We start from the raw sequence: 24,633 nt of genomic DNA, 5'->3' as shown, positions 1-24,633 counted from the left end.
TTGATCACAGAATGTGTATACGTGCAATATACATGCACAGACCATGAAGTGTCTGTGTTTATTTTGTAGGAGCAGAGTGACATTGGTACATTGATGTAATCCCTGGACCCCAACAACCACTGGCCACTGCTTTAAAGAATCCCTGCACTTTTTATGACAGGGAAGTCATGTTATGGTGACAGTCCATTTAGATGCCTTCTACTTTTCAGTTCTTTGTTCAAAGTAGAAACCGAGTTAAGACATCTCCGTAATGTCAGCTACAGGGCTTTGTGGTAAAAACAGCAAATTAGCCACTGAAAATGCACAGCATATATGTATATGCACAAAGTGAATATGCTATTTATTACCATTTGTGAGTGCGGGAGGGGCCATCACTCACGAGAGGTGAAGTCAACGATGCCCAGATTAGAATGCATCATGGTGGTATCGAGGGAAAGACAATGCGTAGGTTACATGTCTGTGTGGAGAAGTGTGGCTCACTGATTAGAGCGGCAGACCCTGATGCAGAGGTCTAGCCCGGGACCAGGGTTCAATTCCCCGTCTCGGCGGGTCTTGGGCTAAAAAATTCCACGGACCTGATAATTCTCGCCTTGGTGCCATTCCAATCATGGAGTCCCACTCTGCAACTCTGGGCAATAGCTTGCTTAATCTCCACAACTGCCCCCACAATGCTAAGGATGCCTGGCCTCCACCTTGAGGGTGCCCAGGAGTGGATGCCTCACAGGGAAAGCTAGGATGGGTTCCACAGTGGTATTTGTACAAGCGCCTTGAGACCCTTGCGGGTGAGTAGTGCGCTATAAAAGTATCAATTTACAATTTTTACATCTGTTGCTGCCTTGATGAACAGAAACACAATCTGATTGAATGCAAGAAGTTGAAAGTCCTTGTTTGGGTTGTGCCCTGTCTCTGCGATCATCTACTCGGTTTCTATGCCTATTGAATGCTCTGTCTGAGCCCACATCCACTCTTGACATCCAGTTTGAGCTCTCTTGCCTTTGTTTCCACACACAGAACCTGTGTCATCTTCATATACTGCCTTGTACCGAAGACTTTAAGATGATCGTCCATATTCTGCCTAGCAAGGGTATGAAAATGGCAGTTCAGTTCATTACCGCCTCTAGGCTGGTCTATCGCAGTTCCCTTTACGCGGCTTACCCAAACACCTGACTTCTAGATATCGGGTATTTGGAATGTGCATGCTTGACTTTTTGTGAGCTAGGATTCTCATGCCACCATCTCACACCACCTGCCCAAATCTATCTGAATTCAAATCAAGAAGCACATTTTGTTTATACCAATGTGCATTTGTCAGTGTACCATCCACAGCATCCACCCACCGTTCCTTTGTAGTAGTTCTCCTACTCATTTTATCACTCTGCATTCCTCCTCGCCGTTTACTCCATATTCCCAGAAAACTACTGGACCTCTGTGGCTGTGATTTGACAACATTTAGGAAGAAATTCGAAGACTGGCTTTTCACAATGAAATCAGTTTAAGTGTCAGTATCTTTGTATCACAATCTGATCAGGTCTAGGACAGCCAGCCTACTAATAAACGTCACACTGATTCATTCTTTCAGGTATTATATAAGGATTTGTGAATGAAGGAGTGTATTCTATTTTGACAACCACAGCAAAAAGAACACGTTTTCCACATACACCCTTGGAAAGAGTGACTTAAAGTAAATATACTTATCTTTCTGAAGAAGGCGGAACAGATATGTGCAGCTTTCTATTTCTAGAAAGGCAGCCCAGTCATTCTAGCAAAGCAGGTGCAAACAGGCTAGTGGTAAAGGTATCTCCAGTATATCAACCCGGACAAGAAGGAAAACAACTGAATATTAAGTTGGAGTCAGTTGGATTTTGGACTCCTCGTGTTAAGTCAATTGGAGAACCCGAGGAAAACCCAATGGAACTTAATACTATAGAGCATGCATGGGCATCAACTTAGAGAAAATCAGGATCTGAGTAGCAAAGGCTAATGGAGATCCCATAATTCAGTTGAGTTGGCGCCCCAAGTGGTATACAGCTGTATCCCACTGCCTTTGATCATCTGCTGAGGTTTAAGGCACATGCCTAGACATGTGTAAATGCTATTATCCTTACCGTGCCCTTGCTGGGTTGAACATTGCTTTCAAGACAAGGTAAAAACTGTTATCCAACCAGGTTCACAGCACAGGAGGAGATTCATACGTTTCTGCTGGTAATATGGATTATTTTCCAGTGGGGTCAGATGCCTGAAGAAGTAGGGCTTAGTAGGTCTAGGGTCATTCTATTTTAGCAAGGAGATAGTGGGGAGTCTTTCCAGCCACAATTCTGTTTCTTTGCGCTTTGAATTTCACTGTATGCACGGGTGTCTGTCAGTAGTTTTGTCACAGGACGGCTTCCTGTTCAGTGCAGTGCCGGGGTGTGAGGACAAGTTAGGAAAGAAACACATCTTTCAAAGTCCAGAGTAGGCTTTGGTTTCCAAGGAATCACACAATGATTGCCTAAAAGTTTACAGTGAGGGGAGTGTATGTGTATGTTTCCTCACTGCAAAACCTGAAGGAGAGAGAGAATGTCATTAAACTGGAGAGCAAGACCCAAAATAATTGTCTCTAGAAGCCTCTCTTTTTAGCTGGCTGACTACTCACTTTATCGATTTAGGCTTGCGTGAAGATACTGACTTTCTTAGACCCTCTCAGGTGGATGCTTATGTTTGGGGCTTAATTTGTAAAAAAATTAGTGCCGGGGCCCTCTTCTAGAGGCCACTGCTGCTCGCACCACCCATTGCCCCTGCCAATGTTGCCAATGAAAAAATCAACACAACTACAAACCATCACACTCCTATAAGTGTGACAGCTCAAATTATTCCTGGCCCCCAAAAGCTAAACGAATGACTTGGGGAGCAGCGATTTGTTAATATACCCTACATTTAAATAATGAACAATGGTTGTTGTGATCATCCCTAAATTAGCTAAACAGTGCCACCAGGTAGCAGACTGTAATAAAGATCTGTGTTGACAATTAAATGTTGGTGCCGAGCACCGGAAACCACCAGCTCAAATTAAGAAATGCGTTATGTTACAAGTGTAAATCCAGGTGACGTATTCACAAAGTTTGAATTTGCAGCCATAAATGGACTGGCACCAGTAATATTATTGCAATACAGTAATATTAACTGTGGGCTATTAACAGTCAGTGAGGATGTGTGTGAAGGAGTTTTTATATAATTCCACAATGGAAAAGCAAAAATGCAGTTGCTTCTAGGTGAAAGCATTTTCTCACGTACCATTTAACACTAAGCACAATTATGCAAGTGGAACTTGTGGAATTGCTTCCATATGGGTGTAAATGGGAATTCTCAAATGCTTTCCAGGAGTATTCATAAAAACCTGTGACTGTTTCATCTTTCCAGCAATTCTCTATGAAATATATCTGAAAACCTTAAATTTCAAAATCTGCACCCATGCAAGGTAATAGATCTGTAAATGTTGGGAAAAATCCTTTATCCCGCAGTCACAACAACAACCAGCCTTTACAAAGCAGTCACTAACCCAACTGCAATGTTACCACACGTTACTTTGTCACGCAAGTCGTGCAGGGTAGATGCATGCGGGGTTCCATCATACAACGTGAATGTTGATTTATGCATTTTTTTGTGTAATGGGCGCTTGCAGACTATTTATGCTGTGTGTTCCCCCACTTTCACCATTAAGGGCTTGTGTATTATCAAGGTTTGGCTATTGGTGATATTTCAGATTTTTTGACTATTTTTTTATCATTTCTCCCATTTTCAGGGAAGATCATTTAGCAGTACCTAATTAATGTCTATATGTTTTTATCTTTCTATCAATTTAAGTTTGAGCCTCAAGTTCTTTGACTTTTACTTTGCAACTTCACATTTCTACATGCCCCAGAGCCCAAATCTAAGCTAACTCTTACATGTAATCTACGTCACACAAGGGAGACGAGTGGTGCTTCAGAGAGGCATGTAGTAGCCTTTTCTCTTTTTAAATATACATTTATTATAATTGGTTCATGTCTCCTTCGTTGGGGGCATTTAGTGCTAAAAAAATATGAACAAGGGTATATTTTTTAATATAACATACAAAGTCCAAACTCTAGTTAAAGTGTAAAAAACATGAACTTGATATTATTTTTATAGATTACAAATATGGGAAAGCAGGCATATTTTGAGTACCCTTTTTAAATCCTTGATTAATTCGAGTGAGTGGTTCTCAACCACCGTGCGATGAGAGTGTTACTTAGACTCTCTCCTCTCTCTGCATCACTGCAGAGGGGCGTTCTCTTTCATCTCAGCTTGTGGCGTATGGAAGGCTAATGCAATGGCCCATAAGAGTCCAATACAATACTTCACACTAGAAATTGAATAAACTTGCTGGTAAGGCATGGGTTTGAAGGAAGTCTTTTCGCGTTTGTTCCTGGGTCTAACACAATAAAGTTTGACACGTTTCCTATGTTTTGATGATGCCGCCTCTGCTCTAATTTTAAGACAATTCGTCAGCTCTACTGAAACATCGTTTCATCTTTTCCTGACCTGCCCATTATGCGTGAGAGAAGCAGGAAGAAGTTGGCAAGAATATGAGTCTCCTCATCCTTTGACTATGCTAATGGATTGTAAATTCGCCTCCTCCCCTCACGAAGACAAATACAAGATCAGAAATTACCGCGAGAGAATGACTAATTGTCAGGGCTATTAGTGGGAGTAAAATCCAAGCATCTTGTAAAACTCCCTGCCAAGAAACAAAAATATATTTAAACTAATTACGACAGTTGCAAAGTTACCACTTTTAGTAAGAACCGAATATTTTCTAAAATGTCTTAATAGGAATTAACTCATGGGGCTCGTTGTTCATCAGAGGATAAAAACTGTCAGTCCAAAATTCCATAACAGAGGCAAAAACGCCCAGAGGCTTCCTAGCAGAAGCCCTCATTATGAGTAGAGGAATCCAGCACCTTTAAAAATGATGTCAGAGGGTGCAGAATTTACGAGGTGCAACCATAAAACACTAATCAGAGCCGCTCTTTTGAATCTGGGATAGTGTGTTAATACCTCATTTATTTATTTATTTAAACTTATAACGCGCAACAGCTACCCACAGTGGGTTTCCCGGCGCGAAGGGATAGACTCAAGAAGAAAGAGCAGACCTCTAAAAGCAGCACCATGAGACAACTAAATCAACATGCAAATCAATAAAAGAGTAGTGCTTTCAGTTTTTTCCTGAAGATGAGAAAATTTGTCTCTGTTTTCAAGGTGGAGGGTAATGCATTCCAGTGTTTAGGGGCAAGATGAGAGAAGGCCCGCCCTCCCATTCTTGCAAGTTTAAAACGAGGAATAACAAAGTCACAGTTAGCAGAGGACCTGAGTGTACGGTATGGCTTATAAGGTTGAACAAGATTTTGCAAATACTTCGGGGCCGAACCCTGCTTAATTTTAAAAAGATAACAAATGGCTTTAAAGTTGACACGATTGGAGATCTTGAGCCAATGTAGATCACGTAAAGCTTGGAAGGCTGATTGTCTAGTAGGGATATTACAAAGAAGACGGGCTGCAGAATTCTGGACAACCTGAAGTTTATTTACAGTGGCCGCATCCGCACCAAGGTAGAGGACATTTCCGTAGTCCAGGCGGGAGGTTACTAACGCCTGGACAACGGTTCTCCTCGTAGAAAGAGGCAGCATCCATAAGATTTTCTGGAGCCATCGTAGAGTAGTAAAACAAATAGCAGCCACCTGTGTGGCTTACTGTCTCATGGAGAGTTTATCGTCGATGAGAAAGCCGAGGTTGCGTGCCACTGAGGATGGCTGGGGAAGGGGTCCCATCTCGCTAGGCCAATGTTGCGGGCCCCATAGATCTTTCTGTTTGCCAAAGATGAGAATTTCGGTTTTGTCACCGTTAAGCTTGAGGAGATGCCTTTGCATCCACTCAGCTATACGTGACAGCCCGATTTTCAAGACCGATGGATCATTGCTTTTGCAGTTAGAAAGGGAAAAGACAATTTGAGTGTCATCGGCATATGAAAAGATGGTCAGCCCAGCCTCTTCTGCAATAGAAGCCAGGGGTCTAACGTAGATATTGAACAACAAAGGGCTGAGTATGGACCCCTGAGGAACGCCATATGCCGATGTACAAGTGGAAGAAGTGGCTTTCGTGGAAAAGACCTGGAAAGTGCGCTCACTTAAAAAGGAGGCAATCCAGGCCAAAGCCGGACCGTCCAAACCCAGGGAACGAAGAGAGTTCAAAAGAATGGAATGGGACACGGTATCGAACGCCGCACTCAAATCCAAAAAGATAAGCGCAGATGTTTCACCGCGATCGATACCGTGTCTTAGACTCTCCGTTACCCCTAGAAGGGCGGTCTCAGTGGAATAATGAGCACGAAAACCAGACTGGGATGGATGTAAAAATCCCGATGATTCCACTAGATGGTATAGTTGGGTATTAACATGTCTTTCCAGCACTTTAGAAAGTACGGGTAGCAATGATATTGGCCTGAAATTAGCAAGATTGGACACGTCGGCTCCAGCTTTTTTCAAGAGAGGGACAACCATTGCGTGCTTCCAATCCCGTAACACCTGGGATTCACATAATGAGGCATTTAAAAGTCTCATAAGAACCCGCCGAGGAGCGAGATCAAGTAGTTTGAGAAATTTTACAGGTACAGGATCACGCGGTGAACCCGATCTTATGCTGCTTAAACAAGTGGAGAACGAAATGTCGTCAAACAACTTCCAATGAGTCAGCTTCACCAAAGAAAAGAGCGGTTTAATAACTCCCGTCTGTTCAGAGCACCACCCCTCTGCATTCAAAGGGGGGCTCATGGAATCATATATACGTTCGACCTTCGCTATGAAAAATTTAGCAATAGAGTTGCACTGGGCCTCATCTAAAGCTGGAGGTGTTGGAATAGTATCGGCTCCTGTCAGTTTTTTAACTACAGAAAACAAGGTCCGAGGGCAATTCTGAGCTTGTGTAACAGTGTTCGCAATGTAAGCAGCTCTGGCGGTTTTACATTTTAGATGGTAATCTTTTAAAGCCTATTTATAAATAGTCTTCTGAGAGACTAAGTAGGAGTGCCTCCATTTCCGTTCTAAAGCCTTGCATTTAGTGCGCAGGTCTTTCAAGTCAGTAGAAAACCAAGGCGCCGGAGGGCGATGTGACCTGAAATGTGTGGAGGAGAGCGGAACAAGAGTAGTAACAGCATTTGTAAGCCAATGGGAGACAGCCATGTTCATCTCAGAGACTGAAGCCATACATTCCTCAGGATAGGTATTGGAGAGGTGGTGATTAAACCTATTAATATCGAGTTTCCCCCAGCAATGAATTGGAGTGCCCTTGTCAGTTATTCTATTTACCCGGCTATTAGTGTACAATAAAGAGAAATACACAGCAAAGTGGTCTGACCATTCCAGAGGACGAGCACTCTGGGAGCAGTCAAAAGAGACATTGGAAAGAATAGGATCCAATAAGTGCCCTGCAGAGTGGGTGGGGCCAATGTTCAGCAGAGGCAGATTGAAAGCCTCCAGGTCAGACAAAAAGCGTTTGCTGTTTGTACATTGAGCATCTTCAAGATGTAAATTGAGGTCACCGAGAATGGTGAAATTAGCTGCCCTAAGAAGTAGGGGAGATACGATGTCCATAAATGAAGATATCCAGGAAGAGGCGTTCCCCGGAGGGCGATAGATCAGAAGACCCGATAAAGTAAATTGAGGAATAATCACTAATTTAAAGAAAGCAGTTTCACTTCCAGACATAGGGAGGGCGTCAAGCTTACATGTATATTTAGCCTTAAAAATAATGGCAATCCCTCCTCCCTGTCCGGACTTCCTATCCAATCTTACCATGACATAGTTGTTGGGAACGGCAACAGCGACATCAGGACCTGAACAGTCCTGAAGCCAAGTCTCGGTAAGAAACAATGCATCAGGCTGCTTTTCGACAATAAAGTCGTAAATATGATGCTTGTGTTTCGGGAGGGATCGACAATTGATGCTCCAAAACTGGAGAATGGGGCTGCTAGGATGTACATTCCGTCTCCGCCTTCTGCCCCGAGTACGGGGCTGCTGCATTGCTTTGATCAAGGACCCTTTGCCGAGAAAAAACTCGCAGCCAGCACAGATAAATTTAGAGGTCGGGAAACAACAAACGGTGCAGCTTATAAGGCGAGTGGGACAAAGAGATAATAAAACCTCACCAGAATAATTAATTATACCGCAGGGGCTCGTAGAGGGAGGCATGGTCCCGGGGCCCGGTCAAGCACGGACGGGCACAGACGGGCTTAACTCTGGCGGAAACTCCGGCGGAAGTTTGGCGATCCGCTGCGCGTATCCGCTGCGCGAAGGCAAGGCCCTCTTAAGTAGAGGTCTAGCGTCCTTATGACGTCTAGACCATCAAACACCAGTGGCGCCGTCCGGCGTTCCACCCACCCAAGATGGCCGCCAAAACTCCAAACAGTCAGGACAAGGGCCCGCCAAGTGCGGTGAAATTCCAATTTTAATGTGCAAGTGAGGGGCTATTCTAAAAACAGGGCAAACAACAGAATACAAATTAGATATTAAAACAGGTAGGTTAAAAAACACACGATTAGCGCGAGGAGCGCCGTAAGGATTTCAATATTACGCGCTTTTCCTGACCTGCCCATTATGCGTGAGAGAAGCAGGAAGAAGTTGGCAAGAATATGAGTCTCCTCATCCTTTGACTATGCTAATGGATTGTAAATTCGCCTCCTCCCCTCACGAAGACAAATACAAGATCAGAAATTACCGCGAGAGAATGACTAATTGTCAGGGCTATTAGTGGGAGTAAAATCCAAGCATCTTGTAAAACTCCCTGCCAAGAAACAAAAATATATTTAAACTAATTACGACAGTTGCAAAGTTACCACTTTTAGTAAGAACCGAATATTTTCTAAAATGTCTTAATAGGAATTAACTCATGGGGCTCGTTGTTCATCAGAGGATAAAAACTGTCAGTCCAAAATTCCATAACAGAGGCAAAAACGCCCAGAGGCTTCCTAGCGGAAGCCCTCATTATGAGTAGAGGAATCCAGCACCTTTAAAAATGATGTCAGAGGGTGCAGAATTTACGAGGTGCAACCATAAAACACTAATCAGAGCCGCTCTTTTGAATCTGGGATAGTGTGTTAATACCTCATTCTAAATTGCAAATGTGGAATCTTGTGGTGTTTTCCACTCACAACCCACAGTTCCTTTTTTCTAGATAAATTTGTGAAGGGTAATAGTGTGAACTTGTACATCAACTGTAATATTGTTTAGTTCCTAAACTTTGATTGGTGCCTGAATCTAGATTGCCATCTTCAGCGTACCGAGGCATAGACCGCAGAAACTTACCATTGAAAAACATGTAAATCCCCTATTTCTATCAAAATCTAATAGCCAAAAGCTGTACTAACCCCACACTATCCCATAATACTTACAGAGGCGTTGATGAGCAAGCACCCAACACTTTGTAATTCATTAGCAAATCACATAATTACCCCACTACACATATGCATATCTCTTAGTTAAAACTTCCGTAAATTCATAGTGCTATCAAATGAGGGTTGGATCTGGGCAAGCTTAACCAGAACCAACTGCCATGACAGGGAATTATTTTCATTTTTCCTACAAAATGTAAATGGCTGGTTATGAAATTATCATATTAGACAAGCCAAATAATAGTTTAAATTATTTATAATGTGCCATGGACATTTATGAAATAAGATTTGAAAGAGGCCTTGCTGTGAAATAGGTTCTTAGGAATTCACAAAGTACACTACACAAAGGGACCCAAAACAAATGGGCAGATTTACTAACATTTGACACAGCAACAACTCACCAAGACAACTTGTTGTGCTGCATCAAATGGAGAGAGCAGAAATGCGCCATATCTATTAAGATGTTGTGCATTCCTGCTCTCTGTTTGTGCTGGTTTGATGAGGAAGCCTAGCACCAAAGCAGGAACCCTTGCACTATAGTGCGTTGCAGGCAGGATTCTTTCTGTCCAGGAAAGGACACCTTCATGCACAAAATCAATCCTTAGAGACTTTTTCATCTTTGTAAGTGTGCTGCACAGCACTGTTAGAAATTGAGTTTCTGTTTGGCTGTGGTATGCACCTAAGCTAGGCAGAATACACCACTCTAGTCAGGGCAAGTAAGTTACACACCAAAGATAACCTGTGCTCACCCTCTGGTAGCTTAGCACAGAGCAAGCAGGCTTATCATCAGCGGCACTGTGAAAAGTGTTTGTGCAACCCACTCACACAGCAAGACAATAAATACACCACAAAAGAGACTCCGCATAGGATTATATAAAGATATAAATATTGAGTATTGTACAAAAAACATAGACTAAAATGACATGAATCATAAATACGGCACAGACCATGTCAATCCTGAGATAGCACTTGTTATTATGGCAATGCAAGAATTAAAACAACATACATGACAACATCAGGGCATGAAATGCAGCAGTTAGATTAGAGGCACAACACATAAATCATAAAGATATCACCATCAAATCATAAATCCTTTTCAAGTTAGGACCCTCAAATGCAGGTAACGCAAATGTATTTTCTAAGGTTTCCAGTTTTAAGGTATCAGGTTAAATGTAAGGGTTAAACATTACATAGTTATCCCTTGAAATTAATCTGTTATCTTGGGCAATTTTGGGGACAAGAGCTAAAGTAATCGCACAAATTGAAATGGACACAGAAGACACAGAGCACCTGCGCTCCTATACCACTTTATACAGTAATTGTAGTAAACAATGAGCCCTACGACATATTATGCAGTAATTTTGTCCAATGATCCCTGACAAGATCGGAAACGGGATTGTTCCATTGTGGAAACAGGATTGCAACTCCACCACAAACCCTATAGTTATGGTATGATGCTAGGGGCAGGAGAGCAGAAAAGCCAGGCTAGTTGCTGGTTCAAGCTTCCCCTCCCAGGCCTCGGCAGCCACGCACTGACAAGAGCAGCTGACTGCGAGAGCGCAGCACGGCTACAGTCTCCTCACAGGTCCTGGGGGGGATACAGTATCCCTTGCCTTATCAATTTGCGGTCGCTCCAAGGGAGGAAGACTTATGCTGAGGATGGTATCCTCACTGCCATGGTCTACTTTCTGGGGAAGCGATGGACTTTTCTCTGATCTGCACTGGGTCAGCCCACGCGGTGCAGTGGCCTCCTGCCGACAATGGGCGCGCTGGTCTCCCAGCAGCTCTGAGAGCAGGGGGGCAGCAAACGGGGGCAAGCACCATGCAAACTGCCATGGATTTGCCTCAGACCAGCAATATCCCGTTAGGGATTGAGAAGCGTAGAGGCTGAGCTGGAGAGCTGTACTTAAAAGGGAGAACCAAAGTAGGGTCTCACTTCCTGTAGAGCGGTGTAGGAGTCGCACATAAGCATCCCATTCAGGCATGACAGGAAGGGAGCAGAGAATAGCACTCACCATTCACTGTTAGCTGGAGAGCACTAGGGGCAGAAACAAAGATAGCAAACAACAGGCCTGCACATAGGCAAATAGCACAATGACGGTTTCTCCTGGCAGCACAGCAGTCCGCTGGCAGGGTGCAATGTGTGGTGCCCACGTCAGGGAGTGGCAGGCAGCAGAGCAAGAAGCAGAAAGGTAGTCCAGTTAAGTTCTTTAAGCAGCACAGCAGTTACCAGGCAGCAGGGCAACAAACAGGAAAGCAGTCCAGATGAGTTCATTAAGCATTGTAGAAGTCCATCTGACAGAGGGTCAGTTCCAGCTCCAAAAGTGCTAAACAAAACATGAGTCAGAGCCCCTGAACCCTATTTTGATAAATGTCTTTGATGTAAGGGGTGACTTCACAGGAACCCTTAGAAGTGCAAAACAAGCCCTTTCAACCCAGCCCTGGCTTCCGATATCAGTAGGGGGTAAATCAGCCCTTTGTATGAGGGCAGGACACAGCCTATACAATTGTAATCTGTGAACGCCCGCTCCCAGCCCAGGTAGACCATCAGTATGCAGATGAATGCAAATGTAACACCTGTCACATCCAACTCTTCCTGTGTTGGCTGTCTGGAAAGTATGCACAAAGTGTAACTGTCACCCAGGCCTAGACATGTACTGGAGTCAGGCTATAACTCACAGAGAGTCAGAAGCACAGATAAATGCACACTTTCTAAAAGTGGCATTTCAAAAATAGTCATGTAAAATCCACCTATACCAGTAAGCAGGATTTATCACTACTATTCTAGCAACATTAGTTTTCAGATCAGGAATTACGACTTAAACGTATATATGAGAGTTCCCAATGCTAGCCTATGAGAGGAGTGGGCCCCAGAGCAGTGAGAAACAAAATAGGCTGTTTGCCACTACCAGGAAATGCCACACAATAAAGGCACATGTCCTACCTTTTACTTACACAGTACCCTCCCCATAGGACTACCTGTGGCCTACCTTAGGGGTGACCTAGATATTATAAAAGTGGGGTTTAAGGCTTGGCAAGCAGTTTTAAATGCCAAATCAAAGTGACAGTAAACAGCGCACACGGGCTCTGCAGTGGCAGTCCTGAGACAAGTTTGAAAGGCTACTTCAGTGTGTCAAACAAGCAGCACTGCAGGCCCACTAGTAGCATTTAATTTACAGGCCCGAGGTATATGGCATACCACTCTACAAGGGACTTACAAATAAATCAAATATGTCAAACATGGGGAAAACCAATCATACGATACTTTAGAGGAGAGACCTCATGCACTTTAGCACTGATTAGTAGTGGTAAAGTGCCCGGAGTCCTAAAGTCAACAAAAAGAAGGTCAGAGAAATAGGAGGAGGAAGGCAAAATGTTTGGGGATAATCCTGCAAAAAGGGCCAGGTCTAACAAGCACACATAGAAAAAGGACGTGACAAGGAGAAGTTATTTCACCTTGTTGCACGTTACCTGGAAGTGCGTATCATTTGATGTATTCCCAGGTTTATGAATTGTAGTAAATCTGGGAACGTGCCAAAATCAATTGGTGGACATGTGAGAACGCCAACGCTCCACCCATGGAATACGTTTCCAGGGCAGAGTAACACAAGGCAGCGACTTGTGTTGCGTGGCAATACTCCAAATCTACCATGCCATGCAGATGCACACAAGGTGGCTCTCTGTGGCATAGTACTTCTCACTTAATGCTTGTGTTGCCCAAACAAGAACAATAGAATAATTTCACAAATCTGACCTAATGTGGCTAAGCTGACCACAGATTTAGGAACGTTTGATATATTTTCAAGTCTAATCACAAGGAAATGGCGCCTCATGTAGAGAAGAGAGGTTAATAAATTAGCCTGCTTTACATATAACTTCCTCGACTTAGAAACTCCAAACCGTTTTGCTCAAAACGTGCCATATGAGGGGGCAAGCTCCACCTTCAGAGCAAAGACAACCTTTTTCTTGAAAGTTAGCATCCTTTTACAATAAAAACCCATTAAAACTATGCTCTTAAGGGATTACTCCTAGAGTCTGAAATGTAATCCACCAAATATTACGACAACCTCTTCTCAAAGCACCTTAACACAACAATTTAGAAAATAGTTGTATGGGGGGGCGTGACTTAGAGAGCAGGAAAGATGGCAGCATGAGCCTGCATCTCCATTCCAGGAAGACATTCATGTGATAGGAAGATGAGGTTCCCGGTGTTCTCTTTGAACAAAAGAGATGGAATGGAGGAGATATGAGCATAGTGATACCCTTCAGCTTGCCCTCATCTGAAACTTCGCTAACACCTGTCACTTGACACTCTCCGACCCTCGTTCTACTCCTAACATCAAGATCCTGAACAGTGCTGGCCATCTAAACTAAGAAAGTAAGCAAATAAGGGTGATCAACTCTATAGAAGTAGCGCTTAAAAATGCTGCAAAGCGACAGAAGAAAGCTACTTACTGGCGTGAGGCCCAAAGTCTGCCTGAAACCAAAATGGTAGCTCCATAACTACTCTGTATATCAAACAAGCTGTAGCGGCTCACCTCACCCTGTGCAATTACCAACAGCCAACTAGCTTCATGCTTGCACTGAATACTACAGGGGGCTAATTACCAATAACGTGACACAATGACATGTTATTTAGTGCATAACATGACATAAATCTCTGAACAAGACGTTGCTATCAACCCTGCGGAAGGATCACAGTCGGGTCTTTTGAACGTATGCCACCTATCTAACATATGCAGCCCCTGATCCATAGCAGAGGGTGAAGTCTGCCATTCACACAGTTTGACCCACTGTCCATGATACCGACCTGCAGCCTTGTCAGGATAATAGTTGTGAGGCATGTGAAGGCCAGCCAAAGGAATGTTGGTGGGTGCGAAGGCTGAAGATGGAAAATTGATTGGCAGTATAATTAAAATGGCAGCCGGGAGAATACTCCGCCCACAGCAGCACTGCAATTGAGCATAGTGCAAGAGACAATGTACACACCACCTTGGTGATTACTTAAACAAAAATTACCAAATACTGGGACAGGTAAATTTTCTTTACACATCTTAGTCAACTAAAATCGGTGTGGCGCCTTGTGTCCGTAATACCAGTATATCCCTATGAACAGCGCACTAAGCGCTGAAAGATGCATCCTGCAGAATGTCGGATTTTGCCATCATTGCCACTGGCACTGTCAATGCGCACCCAAAACCACTTGAGAACCCATTACCCGTTGTATAAGAAACAAAGCAAGCCATGTGAATCATACAGCTGCTGATTGCTCATTAGAAAAATCCTGCAAACACTTTGCAGACAGCATCCAGCTGGCCCTGTTGAACACACCCCATTTAAGTTTACACTACAAATTGGCAGCCATATAACCTACTAATAATTCACTAATGCAAATCAGTGCTAATAAGCTGCACAGAGCGCCACAGAGACAGCTTATAGCAATCTACAATGGCCCAGTAGGGTGAAGGTCATCTTGGCGCTACACCTCAAATCTCTCCAACAGCCACATATTATGCCCACAGGGTTCTTTGCAACCCCAAACGATATTGCATGACCCTGTAATAGAGTGTCCCAGTGGCTCAAGAATCATTGGCTCACTACTTTTAAGTCTACATATGAGCCTGCGCTTTGCTTTGCCTCGAATAACCTATGCATGGCCTCTGCATAGCCTCACACAGAATTTGTGATAGAATCATATGCATAACGTCTGCGCTGTGGAGGTGATCATGTGATCATGTTCTCTTATACCACTCTGTCCTGTGGTTTTTGCCACACTGAGATACCCTTCTAACTATGTGCCAATACACATATCTGCAGTGGGTGATCCACGAGTGGTCGAACAGAAAAAAGTTCTGAATTCATTGTCATTAAAGAAGCAACTGCTCTCAAATAACAAACCAATCTCATTAAGTTTGGACTGTAAAATACATGTTGTGATACTCTCCGCCTGATTACAAAAATACATCTTTAAACTCATTCACCCCTCTCAAGCAGGCTTTCTGAAGAATAGACTCTCAAATGACAATACAAGAATACTCTGCCATGTTCTAGAAAAAGCGAAAATAACATAACCGCCCATGGTAACAATCACACTCGGCGCAGAAATAGCATTCAATAAAGTTGATTGGAAATATTTAAATTCGTCACTTGAGAAATGTAACCTTAGAGGGCCTCTGATTCGTATGATTATGGCTCTCTGCAATAAAACAATCACTAAGGACAGAGCAGGAGGCACTATCTCCACTACACACTCTCTGAAACAAGGAACCCGGCAAGGCTGCCCCCTATCATCCCCTCTATGTCGATTGGCATTAGAACCATTACCATACCACCTAAGGGAGAAAAAAGATATTACCAGTGTCTTATATGGCAAAACCACTGTGAAAATAGCGGCATATGTAGACGACATCCTTGTTACAACTAAGAATTCTCATCCTCCACTGCCGCCCTAATGACACCAATTCAGGAATTGTCTGAGACATTGGGATACACGCTCAATAAGGATAAATCCAAAGTTAAGCTGCTCAATAATTGTGGAAATAAAGATGTCTTGGACAACTCCAATTTGGTGTGGCAGACTTGCTGCATCAAATACTTAGGAATAGAATTCTCCAATGACCTCATCACTACCCTACATTGTAACGAAGTGGCATTACTAAAGAAGATTAATGACCTTCTTAATGGGTGGCCACCTAAATTTCTCTCTTGATCGGGGAGAGCTGAGTCACTCAAAATTATGATTACCCCCTTAGTTAATTACCTCATTAGTATGCTCCCCCTCTCCCTATCTGAAGTTTCTTAACAAAGATCAATGTCACTTTCAATACATTTTTAGTGCATAGCTAAAACTGAGAATTTCACTTAAAAATCTTTGTCTCTTTAAACACAAAGGAAGGATAGGTCTCCCTTACTTTAGAAATTACCAAACAGCCAGGGCACTAACTGGTTTCTTGAAGAGTCAGAATACTAACCGACCTGGGTAATGCTTGTGAAATCTCTCTTAAACAGAAAACCTATTAGTGTTTTTCTGACAATGCACAATTTTCACTTACCTCACTCCTGATACATAATGCATAACACTAAAAAGCTATCTTAAGGCTGAACTATTTGTGGAACAATAAAATTCGTAATTCTAACATGGCATCCACATGGTTCAACCCAAAATTAAAATTGATGGCAATCCAGCATTCTGGCTCGATTGGTCAAAAAAGATATTAACATGGTCAAACTCAGCTTCAACGATAACCTACCTCTCCCATTCTCCACTTTGCAGTTACAATTCGGATTAGATAATATGGACTTGTTAGAAATGGGGCTCTCTTGATGGTAGAGGTAGGTACCTTTGTCCAAATAGGGGCCCTTGCTTCTAGTCAGGGTAAAGGGGATACACTCCTAAAATAACCCCTGCTCACCCCCTTGGGAGTTTGGCACGAGCAGACAGGCTTATCTCAGAGGCAGTATGTAAAGCATTTGTGAACACATACGGTAATACAGTGAAACCACTACAAATGGACACCACACCAGTTTAGAAAAATAAGTAATCTTTATCTAAACTTAAAACAAGACCAAACGATAAAAATCCACAATACAGTAATCAAAATATCCTTAAACATAGGTTATTCACCCAAATAAAGCTTGTAGCAACAAATAACTCCACTTGGAGTTAAAACAACGTCTTGACCAGTAAAATCCCAAAGTACTGCGCCGACCTTGAGGTGCGCGGCGTCGGGCCCACACAGAACAGTACCTTGGAAGAAGGTGAAAACAAAGACAGTTCACGGTGTCGGGAAGGTGCGGCTTCGTTGGCGCTGCGCGGCGTTTGACTCCTTATGGCCCCAAGGGAGGTGCAGGCTCTGTTCCTTACTGCAGCACAGGGGAGGTGAGATGACGGTTCCTTACTGTGTCGAGGAGATGACGTCACAATGGCGCCGAAACCACTGTTCCTTATGATGGCACGATGTTGATGGATTCGGGGAGTCACCCAGAGGATCGGCTCCGCAATGATGAAGTCGGCTTCGGAGTTGATGCAGCACAGCAGCAGGCGTCGGGCCCACATCGCAAGTCGGAGAGCGCCCATGGCTTCGGGCAGGTTGCGGTGTCGCTCTCTGGCATCAAAGTGGCACAGCGGCCGGCGTCAGGTCTACTTCGCAAGTCGGAGCAGTGCTAATGGCTTTGGTGCAGATTACGGGGTAGTTCGCTGGCGTCGGTGTTGCAATTTACTTCTGTAGCAGCTAAATCACCAGTTCTAGATGCAGGCACACAGAAGGGGAGAGGTCTTTGTGTTATTGAGACTTCAGAACAGGAGGCAAGATCAGTTTCAAGCCCTTGGAGAACTTTTCTTCAAGCAGTTGACAAAGCAAAACAGCAATGTCCTTTTTTGTCCTTTCCTTGGCAGCAAGCAGCCACTGCAGGTGAATCCCAGACAGCAAACAGCACAGGGGCAGTATTCCTCCTCAGCTTCTCCTTGGCAAAGATTTTATCTTGATTTCCCAGAAGTGATCTAAAGTTCTGGGGTCTGGGCCCCAATATTTATACTACAAAATCCTTTGTTCTCTGAAGGTAGAGAGTGTCTGTACACAGCCAAAACCATTCTGTCCTTACTGGTGCAGCTTCCTGGCAGGAGGTGGATACAGCATTGTTGAAGGCAGACCGGGCCCATTCAGGTGAAAAGGAAATCTCCTCCCCAACTCCAAATGCAACCCAGGTCTATTCATCCTAGTCCTAACTCATCAGACATCTGGAGTCACAGCCCTCTCCAGCCCCCTGTCATCCAAAAGCCAGACATGCAATACGCAAACCTAGCAGAAGCACACTGTATGGTTAGGCAAGAAAATACCTACTTTCTAAAAGAGGTATTTTCTAACACAGAATGTAAAAATCACCCTCACTAAAAGATGCATCTTAACATTCTGAGTTCAGGCATACTAATCTTTATTTTCCTATCTTGTTCCTGGGGTCAGTTATGTTTATAAGATGTTATAAACGTACTCCCCATTCTGGCCTATGGGGACAAATAGCCTCATAATTGTGAAAAACGAAATTGGCAGTATTTCACTATTAGGACATGCCACACACATTCAGGGCATGTCCTACCTTTCACCTACAGGGCACCCTGCCCATAGGGGTATCTTGGGCCTACCTTAGGGGTGACTAAAATGTAGAAAAGGGAAGGTTTAGGGACTGGCAAGTGTGTGCACTTGCCAAGTCGACATGGCAGTGCCAGATTGCACACAGGCTCTGCAATGGCAGGCCTGAGTCACATTTTACAAGGTGCTTCTGTGGGTGGCATGATCAGTGCTGCAAGCCCACCAGCAGCATTTGATTTACAGGCCCTGGGCACACATAGTGCACTGTACTAGGGTCTGACAAGTAAATCAAATAAGCAAATCATGGAATCACTAATGCATAACAATACTTTGCCAAGAGAGCATATGCACTTTAGCACTGATCAGCAGTGGTAAAGTACCCAGAGTCATAAAACCAGCATCAACAGGTCAGAAAAAATACAGGAGGAAGGCAAAAAGTTCTGGGTTGACCCCGTAAAAAGGACAAGTCCAACAGGACTTTTATAAATTCTTGAGACCAAGAGTCCAGATTTTAAAGCACCCATAACTAAAGAACAGTCCCACACTCACTTCACCATTTAGAGGCCAATGTGAAACAGGAAACATCGATACTTATCCCTAATTCACGCAGAACCCATACCCATAATGAACAAAACTGGGAAGCAGAATCACAGCAATATAAAATTTGACTGGAATCGTATCGACAGATCCACTATCACAAATAAGATCTCGCCAGCTATATCCCAAATAAAATACATAATTATTAATAGGTCATACTGGACCGGGTCAAACTTCACAAACTCTACCTCGTACAAGACTCCAAATGTTAGAACTGTATGATGCATGATGGAGATTTGGCCCATATGCTCTTTTAATGCCCCCATCCTAAAAAAGTACTGGGACAATATCTTTAAATTCTTTATAGAAAGCTTGGGCATTACTCCAACCCAGGAATTTTCATATATACTACTCAATCATTTAGACCCCCTACTAAAATCTGTTTCCAATGGTTAATTATTGGACCTAATGCTGACCTTGCATGCAAAACGATTCTCAAAAATTGATTTAAAAAAAAAAAATTGTTTAATTCCATATGTGACAAGAATGTCTCACATTTTTCAGAGGAGTAGACCACATCTCATTGCAACTTTCTCTGTGGCATCCACCACACAGACATATGTGGGATTCACTAGATGCCACTTCCCTGCACTTTGAAGCCCCGTAGACCCAAATACACTTAGCATATATAGAAAGCATTGTCTCTAATATTAGTTAACCCATGGTGCATCCCAGCTGTACTTCTCCTCAACCGAACCAAGAAGAGTGAAATACAGGTATGCGTATACACTCGTTTACTCTGAGTATTAGTCAATTCACTCAAGTGGTGGCTGTTTATTCTGCTGTGTGTACAAAATCACAGTATGAAGCTAGACTATATAAAATAAGACATTGTTGTGTTACTCGTGTGGTGTTCATATATCCCCCATTAAGAGTGAAAAGGTGAGTATTAATATGAATGTGGTTTAGCAGATGAACATATGAGTATGTTGATAGGACACAAACTATGTGTAAGACATGTGCACAGCCTTTACCCATGCCCTCTTCTTCTTTCTGTACCTCTATCATATATGTGCCTAATACTCTTGAAATTCCAAATGTGTTATGATGATCGCACTTTCTTTTCTTATTTGAGTTTTTCCACTGCCCTTATGTTGCTGTTTGGTGTAATAAACTCAATAAACATTATTTGAACCCCCCAAAAAATAGTTGTTCCACAGCCAAAGCGCTCATACATGAGCCATGTCATACTGATACCACTAATTTGGCTCCAAAGTGTTCAGGGGAAATTTAGGTAATTTGACCAGTGTTTTTAATAATTGTTTAGTCATCTATATTATGATACGTTGCTGTGCCATTCTTTGCACCTGTGTTTAGATGTGTGGTCACTATGACTCCCTTAACACACACATCAGTATTATATGTAATTACTACAATAATAAGCTGGGAGACTATTACATTTTGTGAGATTCTTCACATGTTGTATATCTGTGAAATGCACTCAGGTTGTGCAACTCTACCGCAGAAGACATTAGAATATGTGTATCGAATGGCATTTAAAACAAAAAAAGAAACACTTTGAGATCTTGCTCAGATTCAACACCTTCAATCACTCTGTGCTAGGTATCTCTGGGCTCCAGTGAAACCTCGGAGAGCAGTGCAATTTATGACTCTCCCTTTGGACAGGGGTGGCTGGGCAGTACCGGACTTCTTTTTTTTATCATATAGCTTGTCTGTTGGCCAATATGCGTATCTTATTGTCTGGGGAAGAAATTAGCAACCCGGCGGAGGCACCTTCCATTTATCAGATGGTTCTTGGCCCTGCAACATACAATTCTCTGTTTAGTAGGCTTGATGGTAGCTATTATAAAAGGACTCATTTTAAAGTTTTGGGGGCTGCTTATGGGGTATGGAACGTTATTAGAAGACTTTTTCATATCCCTCGGGTATCTTTTTATACACCAATATCGGCAGATCTAATATTGCCCTCTTTATTTTGGGACCATATTGTTTTGGAGTGGAGATTGAAAGGTATTATACGACTGGGGGATTTTTTTTCATCAAATGGGGTGTGTGTTCCCTTTTCTAATTTAAGGGTTAAATATAAAATACCCAATACACAGTTTTTTAAGTTTTTACAGATCCGTGATTTTCTAAGTCAGCATGTCCCAGCTTTAACTCCTTATAGAATAGTCGATGCTATCAGCCGTAAGGAAGGGATAGGGTCCCTGTATCAAATATTGTTAACAAGCAGGGCTGATGACCTGGATAAAGTAAATTTTAGGTGCAGAGATGCTTTGGGAGTGAATATGGTTTCTGTTGAAAGCTCGCTTAAAATTGCTTGGAAGGTTTGTCTTGCTTCGTCAGTGAGGGCGCAGCATTATAAAACAGTTTTCAACCTCTACCGCACTCCGGCGGTAATGATGAAATGGGCTGGTGTTGGGAATAGTTTAAATGATGGGAAATGTTTTCGCAGCAGGACAGACAATGCTGATATTCTGCATATATTTGTTTTATGTCCTAAGCTATGTCAATTTTTGGGTCATATTGAAAGATTTTTGTCATTAGTTACTGGCACCCCGGTCCGAAATTCAGCTTGTATGATGTTATTAGGGACTGGGGAGGAACTAAGTGATGGTCAACCCTTGTTTAAATTTCGCTATTTATTTTTTATTGCGACAGAAGTAGCTCGTCTTTGCCTAGCTGCTTCTTGGCTGCAGGCAGAGGCACCTCCTTTCGAAATGTGGCGTGCAAAGTTTTATAATATCTTTAATTTAGAAGTTAGTTTATACTCTGTTAAAAGACCCAGTAGGCGGAAATTTGGTCTTACCATTTGGAAAGCCATGATCGGTCACATTGGGGGGTAGTATCTTTTGTCAGTTTATTTTTCCTTTTTTTATTTTGGTTTAATGTTTTTTGAACGAATGTACCTTACTTTGTCGTATTTCCATGTCTTCTTCTTTATTTTGTATGGTCTTTTTGATACTGTGGTTTCAATAAAAAAAAAAGGAAAAAAATAAAGAAAATGTATATGACTGCTCAACCTAAATAGAAAAAGGTTTAATGAAGGACCCTAAAACCTCCAACTGTTTAAATCATAATATATTTGCTACATCATTGGAAGTTCACTGAATGGCACACACCAGAAATAGTCTGGGAATCAGATGGGATATCATTGGGGCAGCGTAATTTAGGCTCCATCTTTCATCATGGCGCTTTTCAAATTTTTGTGGTCCGCTATGTGTTTTGACCATCAGCAAGTCCACTGAGAGTGCTTCATGTTTTCTTTGACAGATATTTCCCAACAGAGAAACAGGCTCTGTTTGCAAGGAGGTGAGTCCAAACTGAACTAGTAACCATAAATGAGGGAGACTACTGTACTCTCCAGTCACATTATATGGAGACCACGGTCCGGTTTGGAGAGAAAATAGGTCAGGGCACCAAAATAAAAGTACCTCTTATTAATGAATCAGATAGCTACAAAAGTCGCCCAGATCCACAAATAGGGCTGTTTTGAACGTTTGAGATACTATAGGTTTTTTGCAACATATTCATGCGTCTGTGTTTGCTACAAGCAATGCTTGTGGTAATATCAAGAAAATTGACAGCAAAAACATGCCCATCAGACCATAAAACAGGCCCACGAACCTCCAAAACACCATTACACACACTATCTTATCAGATCAGCCCCTCAGGCACTGCCTCATTTCCCTATAGGCCAGCCCAACCCTAATGGATACTGATATTCAGTCGAACTTAACTTGATAGTTTAGGAGCAAGCACAATTTTTCCTGTACCACTAGTGAGAAAAAAGTCTACAGGCCCCCTAAAATAAGCTCAGCACCTCATAAATGGGTTCCTTGATGTAACGTATTTATGTGTTGTGGTTTTGAGTCCATGTCTGTTGTTCATGGTAACTGGGTGTTGAATGTCTTTTATGTTCTTCATGGTTCTTGCATACAGCACACAATGTTGGACCCATGCCAGTTATCAAGTCCCTGGAGCAGCTCCTGGGGTGCACTGTAGATACCCTGTTGCAATTTCACCTTTTGTGGTGTTTTTATTTTATTTTATTATATTTCATTTTGTGTGACCACTGCTAAATATCTCATGGAGAGCTTAACAAGAATCTTTCTACAAAAAATAAAACATCACCAATACAGCTAAGATGCAAATTTAAAAAACAAATAAGTTCACATAACTGCCCTCGGAACCCCAAACCCTTGGCATACTACAAGTTAAATGAAGGAATTGGTCTATTTTTCAAATCTAACAAGAGGTCAGGTGAAAAAGAAGTGGAATTGTAATCTAGGGTAATCGCAGGGCAGCTGCTGGAAAACCCTGAGTTTAGCTTTTGAACATAGTGGGAATATAAAAACATGGTACCCTACAGCAGATAGCTCTGGAGCTTGGAACAGCTAGCACCAAGTCAGCACAATGCAACAAAAAACAGGATGACTAGAAAACCTGTGCTATTGTGCTTAACATAACCTATGATCCAGAACTTCACCACAAAGGAGAATATAGCAAACAAACACTCTCAGACACTTTAAACGCCTATGTCAAAGTGGAATACTCTGATAAAATTGTTTCCATTGATTTAAGGCTGAAAAGGAATGATTACAAGTAAAATAAGTACAATAAAGTGCTGTCATGATACTGGAAAATTTCAATTTTTGAGCTGCTAACTTTCCATTTTTGTGCAACAAAATTTGCAAATCTATGTTGCAATATCTTGAGGAGTCTGACTGGTCTTTCAGGCCAGATAAATTCTATGTGCCATTACTCAGTTTTAGAGGGTGCATTTGCTCTGCTTCCTTTTGACTAACCATAGTTAGATTCCCACCCCTTCATCCCACTAATCGCCCACTGGCAGATTTACATATAACGTTTGCTGTCTGTTGTGGCCTGGGAGAGAATTCACTAAAAGCAGCTTCTGTGGACCAACTTAAGCAGCTTGTTCCACATGTGAAAGGCACACTCTGCCCAACCTTGTGTATAGTACAGTTAAGACCATTTTAAAATCTCAACCTAATGAATAAAGTGCCACAATAATCAATTTAATGTTTGCCAACTATACCTCTATTGAAACAACCTACCTATGTACAAGAGGATATAATTGCAACATGGAATTTCTGCAATGTCTATGTTCTGTGTAAGAAATGAATATTTACATTTTTGATGCACTTAGTTAGATATTTCAGCAGGCATAACTACTTACCCACAGGTGACATTTCAGGAACGCCGGCCGTATAAGGTCCATCCTGAAACTTTGGTTCATTGTCGTTGATATCCTGCACTTTAACTTGAAACTCCGACTCAGGTTCAACCGGCTTATTAGTGTCCCGATCTAAAGCTTGCGCCCGCAATGTGTAGTAGGCCTGCTCCTCACGATCAAGTCTCTTTGTGGCATGGATATCCCCTGTGTTTTCATCAATAACAAAGATGGAACTTGCTCCATCTCCTGACAGCACGTACTTGATCCTACCTTCTCCACCATCTACGTCAGAGTGAAGCTGGTGAAAGATTAATATGAAAGGAAATTAACAACAAGGAGAATTGTGCACATGA

At 42.5% G+C, this 24,633-nt stretch overlaps 1 protein-coding gene across 5 annotated transcripts in view; it reads right to left on the bottom strand.

The window, feature by feature from the left end:
- LOC146831538 (cadherin-7) overlaps window positions 1-24,633 on the bottom strand; it is a 278,421-nt gene that overhangs the window by 166,241 nt on the left and 87,547 nt on the right. For all 5 annotated transcript variants that reach the window (XM_085605883.1, XM_085605887.1, XM_085605884.1 and 2 more), the window contains exon 3: window positions 24,284-24,578. In XM_085605883.1, coding sequence (XP_085462009.1) covers window positions 24,284-24,578 — 295 coding nt within the window. The remainder of the gene's footprint in view (window positions 1-24,283; window positions 24,579-24,633) is intronic.

The sequence above is a fragment of the Triturus cristatus genome, chromosome 5_1 (genome assembly GCF_964204655.1).
Source record: "Triturus cristatus chromosome 5_1, aTriCri1.1, whole genome shotgun sequence".
Classification (NCBI taxonomy): Eukaryota; Metazoa; Chordata; class Amphibia; order Caudata; family Salamandridae; genus Triturus; species Triturus cristatus.
The sequence above is the reverse complement of the archived record's forward strand: the minus strand, read 5'-3'. Positions and strand labels throughout refer to the sequence as shown.